The sequence below is a fragment of the Diadema antillarum genome, unplaced genomic scaffold (assembly GCF_040938485.1).
Source record: "Diadema antillarum isolate AM-2024a unplaced genomic scaffold, OU_Dant_1.0 scf00000110, whole genome shotgun sequence".
Classification (NCBI taxonomy): Eukaryota; Metazoa; Echinodermata; class Echinoidea; order Diadematoida; family Diadematidae; genus Diadema; species Diadema antillarum.
This window is the reverse complement of record NW_027270999.1, coordinates 1533503-1544926: the sequence shown is the minus strand read 5'-3', so window position 1 is coordinate 1544926 and position 11424 is coordinate 1533503. Positions and strand designations below refer to the sequence as shown.

The following is an 11424-nucleotide window of genomic DNA, read 5'->3' as shown; positions in this document are numbered from 1 at the left end:
ATAATAAAAGAGCACTTGACTTGACTCTTTCTAAAGGCAGGGGGAATAATATTACCCATAACATTTGTCGGTAATGAGTCGAGGGAATGTGTACTTTTTGCAAAAGATGACATTTTGTGAAATTCTCTTTATATTTTCCTTATATTGTTGTACGCATGTGACATCTAAGTTATTCACACACTGCAGTAGTCTTCTCATCCAGCGGTTACTGCACAAAAACTTCAAAAATTCATAACTTTTGAACGGATTGTCCAATTTTCCTCAAACTTTCAATGATGTGTTCTACTAATATTGCTACATTCTCTCAATCCTTATGTTTATGAAGGTGAACTTGTCCTTTAATTTAAATTCAAAAATATGTTTCTGGAGAACACCTACACTTGAATTTCATTGAGGCAATCATGCACTAAACGGCCCTATTATCGGTGCGAATGAGGTACCGATAATGAGGGCCGTAAAGCGCATGATTAAGATCCGGAATAGACCAAGTTCTAAACGTTCCGCCGTGGGATGATCTGAGCCTGGCTGTGATGTGAGGTTCTATTCAAGTTAGTAGACTACAGGAACATCATTAGCTATGTCATGACACCAAATAGCACGAGTGGGATTAAAGCACCAGGTATCTCTAGCCTGTGTCGCAGGTATTCACGACTTTCTCCGTCACTGAAACTCTCCTTTCATACTGTCTTATCATTTCTGATCATTATGAGAGAAATTGCTTGAATTCTTTTTATACGACTTACCCTTTGAACAGAATAACAAAACAATCACCATGGAAACGGTTACGGAGATTTTGTAACTTCCTGTAGCAACAGACGCCATCATCACGATTCTTCATCCAACCACAAAGTATAATCGATGACAATCGCAACATCATCGATCGTTCAACGCACGCGAGAAGAAGCGAGGAGGAAAGCCCTGCCTACGCACTGCAAAAACTGGAATTTGCTGAAATCAGAGAAAGATGTTCCAAACGCAGGGTAATTATAACTTCATGGCATTGCTCTATGTTGATTCACATGTGGATAGAGACTGATAATTTGAACAAAAACGCTGACACTGTTCTTGTTTGTGACCAGGCATGTTTTACATGTATGTAGTCCCACGTGCTTGTTACGGTGCTGCTCTATTTGAAAGGAAACACAATTCTGAATTCAGTAAATCGAATGGGCGGAATAGCCTCCCTCAGCCTGACGATCAGACAACTGTTAAAAGTGTCAGGTTTTAGCCTTGAACGTTGGAGATGTGGTAATCGTGTTGTATCAGCTTGTTTGATATTAATGATAAGGTAAACCTCAATCATTGTCAATTAAATTTATTAGAGTAAATTTAAATTTAGTTGGTGCAATTTTACATTTTTAATTTGTAAGCCCCCTCAAACAATGCTCAAAAGTTTCAGACGAGAGAGTTTTCACATCGATTCGGATTAGATCTAGACCCCCTACATAGAAATACAGATATGGTATTATCATATAAAATTATGTGTATTAAGACTATGTGGGTACTCAGCTCAGCAAAGTCCAATTCTGGATATGATGATGAAACTTGAGTAAACCTACAGTATGTGATGCCGATATATTTACATGGTGCGAGTAAAACAGACAGCATGGTATGGTAATTCGAGACGCGCACATCTCTGCATGATAATGACATTCAATGCATGTGGGACTTCATAGACTAGCCTCACAGAGCACTGTATAGGCTGAAATCGCCAAAAAAGCGACACACAAAAATGTAGATCTAGAAACGCTAAGAATAGAATTAGCATTAGAAATGCTAAGAAATTCACATTTCATCTCAGATTCAGAAGAAGATTTCTATGGAGGGTATCACAAGTTTTTATTGCATAAATTGTTTAAAATATTCATGTTACAATACAAATACAAAATTTGAGCCTTGTTTTATTTGCTGATTTTCTCTCTATCTGCTGGTAGTGGTAATAAGCTGTGTTACTACACAGTGCAGTATCGAGCCACTTTTGTCCGTTGACTTGTCTGTTTCAATTTGCGAGCATTCAAAGATTTTATTTTGTTTTGTTTTGATGTTTACCACTAAATACAATGTGTGATTCCCATGAAGCAAAACTGAGGTCATGTACATGTATGCTATGCCATAAGGCATATTTGCAGGAAATGCTGTGATTTTACTTGTCTGTAATGAAGCCAGACATAACTTGACACACGTCCTTCTATTCCTTTATTCCCAGTAGGCCTTCTGAATCCAAGCAAGGAGAACTCTCGTGTTGCCTGCAGGAAATGCGGCTACTCGGGCCACCTGACCTTTCAGTGCCGCAACTTTGTGCGCGTCGACCCCGAGAGGGACGTGACCCTTGACATCAGTAGTACCAGCAGTGAGGAGAGTGAGGATGATGCGACGATGCCAGCATTGCCTCCAAAGCCCAAAGGTGAATGTTCAGGGACCAGAATGTGTGAAGCTTTTGTACAACTCCAGGGCTTTTTTTTATACTTCTGACTCTGTACAGATATGGCTTAGATGATAACAATGTCCATGAGAACAGCACTGCTATCAAAGCCTAAAGGTCAAGATTCAGAGATCAAAATGAAGAGAAAGAATAACTTTGCAGTGACTTTTGACTCTTTGTGTTATTTCTTGATCTCTGCTCCTTTTTTGACAAATTCTATTGAATAACCACCATCTGTACAAACTTTTCTTAGTGATGTGCGAGGTGAAAAGGGCTTGATTTTCGATCAAAACTTCTGCACACTTTGACCATACAACTTCACCAGCAATATATCATAATCTCTGATTTCGTACATGTACATGTATGGATAATAACAATATCCATGAGAACAGCGTTGCCTCCAAAGCCCAAAGGTAAAGATTCAGAGGTCAGAATGAAGAGTAATAATAACTTTGCAGTGACTCTTGAGTCTTTGTGCTATTACTTGACCTCTGCTCCTTTTAACAAGTTCATATAATTACTGTCATTGATTGCAAAACTTTCCCCTTTACTTATAAATCTCCAAGCTGAAAAGGGCTTACTTTTTTTGAGCAAAGCTATTGCACACTAGAGTACAACTTCAGCAGCCGTGTTTTAATACTCTCTGACTTTGTACAGATATAGATTGGATGAAAATAATGGCCATCAATTGTCATTTGGTGAAACTTGACTCAGCGAGACTACACAAATTTATTTCCAGGAATGTGTGTGTATCGAGTTCATGTTGGGAAAGAGCCTCGAAAGTGACAGCTGTCTCCGTCAGTTGTGAATATAACACCCAATTTGTGTCTTGATGATGACTTTATCATAAATCCAATTCACTGATTATATTTGATAATGTTTACACTCAATGGCAGAGTCACAGACACCTGAGGTGAAGAGAAAAGACAAGGAAGAGAGGAGAAAGCATCAGAAGAAGAAGAAAAAGAGACACAAGAAGAGGTAAGGCAGATATCCATTATCAGTAATTAAAGCAAAGCTCAAGACACAAGGCGAGTGTCCAGCACTAGAGTAATTTGGTGTGTTCAAAGTAATCTATCATCAGTTCTATGCCTTTAAATACTAATGTTGTCATTCGCGGCATGTGCTGAAGTAATGGGGCTAAGTGCAGAATCACAATACACCAAACATCACTGCAGGAACAAACATGTAGTTTTCAAATTTTGTTACAGCTTGTCAAATCCCAGCTGAATCTGATTGTGGTTAGAATCAGTATGAGCCTGATATTGGCACCTGCACCATCTGGATTATCAATGTTTGTTGACCAGAGAAAATGGATTTGGCTTAATATAGAGCAGTCCATGGTTGTGTGTGATCTGATGTTATTGTCTCACATTTAACAGCATCACTCCCACAAAAACAGCTTGGAGTCTAATGTTGCTTATTTTGTTTTTTGTTTTTCTTAGACGAGACCCTTCCAGGTCACCACTCTCTTCGTCAGATGATGATGATGATGACAGCGGAAACTCATCTGAAGACTCTCAACACAAAAAGAGGCGCAGCAAGCATCGCAAGAAGCGGAGGGAGACGGGCGATTCTTCCGATGAAGAGAGAAGTAGACGTCGCCACAGGCAGAAGGAAAGGAAGACTTCCCGACGGCGCAGCAGATCAAGGGATGAAGAGGCACCATCCTCGTCAGAATCTGCGGAGGAGGAACGCAGCAGCAAGCACAGGAAGGATTCACGGCACCAGAAGAAGCACCGCAAGGAGAAGAGGAGACACAAAGACTCAAAGAAGGCAAAGAAGAAGAGGAAAAGTAGAAAACATTCCCGGAGCAGTGATGACTCCAGCTTGGATTCTTCTAGCTGACATACTACAAAGTAGCACTTTTCAGAATCAAACTTTACTTACGGATGAGGTCCCATTTCACCAACTGAATCTCAAGTTCAGGTTCAAGGTGCAGCTAAGAAATTGACAGTTTGTGTTTACACCAAGTCATAGTCTATCCTGTTCTTTTTATTTTGCCGGCTTACATTCACTTTATTTTGGAAATCAGGCAACACTTGCAGAGTGTCAGTCAACAAATTATTTTTACAAGATGTTGCGTAATCTGTACATTCTTATAAAGTTGCAATATTTCAGCCGTTAATCTTTGTACATGAAATGATCCTTGAGTTCATCTGTCCCTTGTAAATGCTTCTAAATAATCTTATTACAATTGTACATGTACTGGTACTCATTTATTTGTAGAGATTTAATGTCCTTTCAAACAGAGAAAAGGGACAGTGGAAACAATGATAAAATTTGTGTAATGTGTGAGCACATATGCCCAAGTTATCTTAGCATTCTGGTTCATTGAGAGTTCAGTGGGGGGGGGGGGGATTTCATCAAGCGTTTTGTCAAATATCTTTTTTTTTTTCAGACAAATTTGCCCTCAGCCAGTCAGATGCAAGGATTTCTGGAGCTTATAAGAGTTTGTCAGAGAAAATTATCTGACGAAATGCTTGATGAAATGCCCCCATGTCCCATCTCTATATCAAGTGCTTGTCAATCTGTTGTTGCAATGAAAGTTCACAATCTTAGAATATCACTCCAATATTCTTATGCAAGAGAGTGCCTGTTTCCTTTTTCTCATGACCAAAATTGTTAAAGTGAAAACATAGTTCTGGTAAGGGTCTGAGAACCCGTCTTGCATAATTTCATGTTTGCTTGCAATATATCAAAAGAGTCTACCAAGAAACTTACCTGGCTGACGCGATTTGCTGGGACGATGAGTTTTTTCTGAGGACATTTTTGTATTTTTAGATCAAAAATAAAAGTTGGTATACCGACTTTTATCCCAGAAAGATCCAGGTAAACTCGGTCTCAGGGACAACTCGGCTCTATTTCAGACAATTTATACACAGTTCGTGATCGCCATGTTCTATACATAGGCGCACGTTAATTTTGTAGGCGCGTCATAGAGGTTCTTTGATGCGCGCGTTGTAACAACTCGACCCATAACTGCGACCAGCCACAACGCGAAGCGATCCCACAGTACAACACTGTACAATCCAGAGGGACAACTCGGCCCGCCATCAAAGTGAGGCCAAGTTGTATCCGAGTCCGAGTTAGCCTGACCCCGATCGGGTAAATTCTGAGCATTTTTTGTTAATATTTCGCATTTTCATCGTTACCGAACTAATATCTTGTTATTACAACGTTATTCCACACATTTCTTAGGCATACGTGTACATTTTGGAGCGAAATTTGACAATTTTGCAGGCATACCAGAACTATGTTTTGCCTTTAATACACTGTTACTTGTATGTGTACATTGTGAATTGCAAGAGCTCCTGCTTTTGCCAAGGACAAGTGGGATAAAAACACTGAATAAATGTACATACTGGGAGCATGCATTTCACACTCCTCATATTTTCTAGTGACAATAGGCGTTTTCACATCAGCCCGATAAAAATCCAAGCTCGAGATATTTTTTAATTTCCCAAGTCAGAAAATAGCGCGCTATTTCGAAACATCGGGCTGGTGTGAAAACACCTAATGAGATGGAAAGGAAATGAAAGATGAAGGATTGGAGATGATATATGATTGCCTAATAAATCAAAATGAGATAGAGAGAGCGTAAGAGAAGGGAAGAGGAAAATAAAAGAAATACAGTAAACTTTGCTTATAAGCCATACATTTGTACATGTACAGGAAGTCAATAAATAGCATAGGTCAATGCAATGAAAAAGTTCTGATGTTTTCAAAGTGCCAACTTCATCTTCAGCAAGATGTTGCCTGTAAGTAAAACTATTTAGCAAATTCCAGTGTGAAAATTTTCGTGCATTTCGTGCAATGAGTAACTCGCACAAAAACAAAAGCACCAAATTTTTGCTTGTTATATGTAACACTATTTTATGTCTTGATTCTGTGGAATAAAAAAACAGGCAAAATTCATCTACCTCACCAAGTGGTATAAATAACTGGCACAAGAATTTTCACTTTTACAGTACATATACCAGGAGAGAGTTAATGGTTGAAGTGATTCATTTCAAATTCATTTTAAGTGTGATTTCAGGAAAGAGTTGCCATATAGCTGATCATACATGTAGGTCCACTAATGCATTACCAGGTTATTTTTCATTGTTGTGATTTGCCTTTCACATTATATTTCCAAAAGTAAAGGAAAAAAAGTCCAAGGATCATTAAACTCCAAGAATTTTTTGACATATGCTATCAATTTCCAATCATATTATGGAACACATGTTCATTAGCAACTACACTTGTACTTGGGACTCAATATATGTACCTGTAACTTGTGTGATTACTTGTAAGTCAGCGTGTTTTGGAGGTTTGCGTATGTCAAATTCAGTGGTCCAATGTGTGTTTCTGACGTGAGTTTCACTGAACTAATGTACGATGTATATGTATTTTTATATGCATACTTTTGAGAGGAGTAATTCCACAATAAGAGCTCTCACAACATTGAATAGAATCACAAACCATGGTTGGCTAGCTTGGTAAAGTGTCTTACCTCATCCGAATATAATGCATTGAATACACACATGGGGTGACCGTCCAGCTCAAAACCTACAAAAAGTAGGCCAAAATGAACTTCCTCTTTTCTACTTTATAGATTAAAAGATTAAAATGATATACAACTTGTTCAAATTGAACCATCTTAACCAATTCAAAAATTGGAGTCAAAAGGGGCCTGAGCTTTAAAACCTAGCAGAATCTTCGTCAATGGCAAAATGACAAACAGGCAAACAGGCAGGGAAAGCAATCACTATAAGGACTTCACACAACAGGAACAGTCAGGAAAGGCTAGGGACACAAAACAAAGAAAACAAAAGGAGAGGGTAGGAGGTCATGGGCAAGGAGCCCAACAGGTAAAGGGAGAGGGGATTAGAGCAGGAGGGTGGACAGACAAAAGGCAGAGGAGGGTCAGTAATGATACTTAGGACCAAGGGGGCAACCATTAAAGGAAAAGGATGAATAGGGAGGCAACAAATTCAAAAATTGATAGAAAGAAAAGAAGAGGTAGCAGGTGCAATATCACAAAAAGGGAGGAAGGAGGATTTAAAGATCATAGTTATTCAAGCATGCTGTGCATGTAGGCTCCTACATATATCAATTGAAATGAAGCTCAGCCTGTCCCCCAAAAATATGGTCCAGAAAAAATCCTAATATGTTGATTTCAGTTTTATTTCAAGCCACCAAATTTTGACAGTAGATAGAAAAAAGACTCTCCCAGCTGAGACAAACTTTCAAAATTTTAGTTGGTCAACACAAATGACAAACAACTATATTTTGGTCCATTACAGAGAATCCTAATCTGCGACATTTTGTGGGTTTTGAGCTGGGTGGGTGGTCACATATATAAAGAAACATTTAATACATTACAATGTACTGCAATGCTCTTGAACACCTTTCGGCTGAATGAAAGTGCACACATACACACACATACACATTTATATATATGCACAAGTAGGAGAACATCTTCATATCCACCATATTCCATACTTTATTCAGAGGATACTAAAGACAAAACTAAAAAATATATCAATTTTGTAATCAGACTCTTTTCAAACCAAGTGTCGGTATTCTCATTTTCTGGCAAAACTCAAAAGGGGAAAAGATACTGACACCAATATACATATTAAGCATGAGGTTCACATGATTGTATGCATGACTGCCATTTCGTCTTCACGGAATATCCATTTCAAATACATCGTACATCAACAGCGCAGTTGCAAGACACAAAATGAACCCATTCAGCAACTCATATTGTGTAGTTACCTCTGGTAGCACAGTCTATACAAAAAACTGACAACAAGTATGCGATGCATCAAAGTAACAAATTTTCCAACATGAATACAATTGTACCGTTAACTTGCCAAAAATAGCCAAGGGAAGAAAAAAAAATGCAACAGTTCTACTTGCTCTAAGTGGTGTAAGAAATACTGATAAGATTTAAATCATTATTCACACATTTTTACCATTTTGTCGCTCAATGCCAATAATTATGTGTGAGTGTTCACCAACTTTAAACACTATCCCATTGATATCCCGATACATGCACTGGACTTGTACCGTCACTGCCTGGTAATTTGTATATATTTCATCTCCTATGGCGACCAGGGATGACATCTCATAGTGCTTTGTATCCAGTGGAAAAGGCGCTCTAAAAATATCTACTATTATTGATAAAAAAAATATCAACTATTATTGCAAACACATAGCACACCATTTTGAAACACAGAATTTTACCACCACAAGCTATCAAGTCCAATTTTACATCTCAAAAATAATTAAAGATGACTCCCTTTATAACAAAGTTTATGGGACAGGCAGTTTTCTTTTATCATACCGAAACTTCATTATCACCAAAGGAAATATTTCAATTTTGAATTATAGTAATTTTGGGACCTGGATTTTTACTTAGTTGAAATGAAATTTTGTTACAACCGTGTTCGTTGTAATGGAAGTGCTCTGTAGTAGGGCCAATGTACCATGTGTACTTTTTAACTTGTATGATTTTCACTGGATAAATAAGATGGAAGTTTCTTGGACAACAGCTGACACAGCGATAGAGGAACATCATCATATACACATGTACATCAACACTGGAGAGTACATTATAGTTTCCATTCATATGAAAAGTGTTATATCTAAAGGTGACTGCCATACACGTTCACATGTGGTCACACTCGATTCTTATCAACTGTCTCTATTTAAACCCACCTAAGGAGTGTGTCTTAAGATTGTATTTCCTGTGAGAAATAGGGCTCAAATTTCCATTTGGTGGTTTCAGCTGCAATGTTGAAGCTGCTATACAAATTCAAAAAAATAATGATGATTATAACAACCATAACGACAATAATCTTGAGTCTAAACTAACAGATGTTGAAAAGACTTTTAAAGTGAGTATCACTACCTTAGATGTTTCAGGTCATGATTACACACCAGACATTTACTAATGACAAACTAAAGGTGAAGTCAGCATCTAAACCTATACAAACTACTCGGGAGATCCTGGAAAAACTTAGGCACATTGATTACGCACCAGTCCTTGATTATTGTCTGAAATCATAACATCATATAAGATATAATAGATAGAGGGGAAACAAATATAATGCTCAAATGGTCCTCAAAAATGTAACGAAGTTGGATCATACAATATGGAGGAGAAGTAATACACAGCATAAAACAGCACAATCTTACAGAACTTGCCAACTCTGTCATATTTTCTGAAGATTTGCTGTACATGCACAACACAGATTCATCTGCAGATTTAATATGGAGAGATTCTATTGAATTTTCACATGGTAATTGCACAAAGTTAAATGTTTTGTCCCAATCCCCCCCCCCCTCAAAAAAAAGTTAGTTTAAACCAAGGAGTAGTAGTAAAGTGGACAATAGTACTTAATTTGCACACAGAAGGATTTAATACATTTTTAATAACTTTTGGCTGTTCAAAAAAGAAATGAAATAAAAAATGGGTTCCACAGGTCCCTCAGAGCAAGAATGGCTCTACAGTGTATTCTATGCACAGTAAACATGGTTCATCGCAGCATTGTTTTTGCTCTAGACTTGAATATATCATGAGCTGCACAGGCATATACAGTGTACTTCTGTATGACATAGTTTGGAACAAGACTGAGGCATGACAATCACACAGTCAAATAATTTTATTCACCTTTCAGAGACAGAAACAGAAATTTGGTATTCCGTCTTTAAATTGCACTGTGACTTTGCTGGTTTAGAGATACATGTATTCTGCTAGAAGTCAGTGATACTAAGTATCATAACAGAGATGAATGATTCTGGTCCAGTTATAGGGCTTCAGTATAAAAATGTATCTCAATCAATTTTGGACTCATAATAATTATATTAATTTACCACATACATTTGTAAAAAATCAACCATCAAAACAGAAAAAAACAAACTGCAATCATGTCTTGTTACATTGTAAATATATTGAATCGCCTTTTGAATAATGTAAAATCATTTGATTTCTTATTGCTGTTCCAGAACATCTGTCAAACACTGCATGGCAGTCACACTACATGTCGGAGCATTTATTGCACACCATTTTGGTGTCACATTGTAAAGAAATGTACTATAATCATATGGGGACACAACAGAAAATTGTTTTCAGTTATCCACATAAAGAGAGCAAATTACTTTGCACTGCTTGCAGCCACCATTTCTGGTAATTAAATTTACAATAGTTTATTGATTATCCATTCCATCTATAATCTTCCAAGACTTAGTTCCACATACATTGCATTATATATGTTTGGTAAATGTTCCTCTAACACATAGTTCACAATGGTTTCAAGGACTATTCCTTTGTTTCGACCTCTGTAATCTCTTTCAGTGCAATGCCACTGTCTTTGTATACAAACTGTTAGCTTTTTAAGCAATTTATTCAATTCTTTACAAATAATTCAGTGGATATTCTTTGATTTAAGCATTCAACTTGCATCACATCACTTAGAAAAGCAAAGCCAAACAAACAAACAAAAATTCCATCTATGTAAAGCACTTATAGACCACAGCCAAGATTATTTTCTGACACCCCCTAACAAAACGCAAACAGAACAAAAAACAAATGCAAAGTCCCTCAAAGTGACATACCACGCACCATTATGTCTGCATCACTCGATCAGAATGAAGACTACTTTCCCAGATGCACTCCCTACATGGACAAACATTATACTTCAGCATATAGCTGAGACGACCAGTTGCAGCCCAAACTAGTCCTAAAAATTTTCATCATCTAAACACCATAAGAGATGAAAACTGTTTTAACATTCACCATGAAATGTAGAAGCCCTTGTCTGTGTAGAATTCCTTGATTAGAGCTTCACTGCAGCTGGAAATACAATCCCACTGGGTGGATACGATACATCAATCAATCTATAGCCATTACAAAACAAAAAACTGACAGGATAGCTTATATGTTGTAAAGCCCACAAGGTATCTTTACATGGTGGACAATCAAACATTCAGCAGGGCAAATCAGGAAATCA

At 37.5% G+C, this 11424-nt stretch overlaps 1 protein-coding gene across 1 annotated transcript; it reads left to right on the top strand.

Moving 5' to 3' along the window:
* Nucleotides 1-888: 888 nt before the first annotated feature.
* Nucleotides 889-4270, top strand: LOC139719432 (uncharacterized). Its single transcript, XM_071630847.1, has 4 exons — nucleotides 889-980; nucleotides 2210-2404; nucleotides 3319-3403; nucleotides 3868-4270. The coding sequence occupies exons 1-4, from the start codon at nucleotides 965-967 to the stop codon at nucleotides 4268-4270; spliced, it is 699 nt and encodes a 232-aa protein (XP_071486948.1). The 5' UTR covers nucleotides 889-964.
* Nucleotides 4271-11424: the final 7154 nt, after the last annotated feature.

What these genes read in the sequence shown, in the direction of transcription:
- LOC139719432 (XM_071630847.1), top strand. An exon ending in ATTGCCTCCAAAGCCCAAAG is followed by an intron (nt 2,405 to 3,318) that starts GTGAATGTTCAG and finishes ACTCAATGGCAG; the next exon opens with AGTCACAGACACCTGAGGTG. An exon ending in AAAAAGAGACACAAGAAGAG is followed by an intron (nt 3,404 to 3,867) that starts GTAAGGCAGATA and finishes TGTTTTTCTTAG; the next exon opens with ACGAGACCCTTCCAGGTCAC.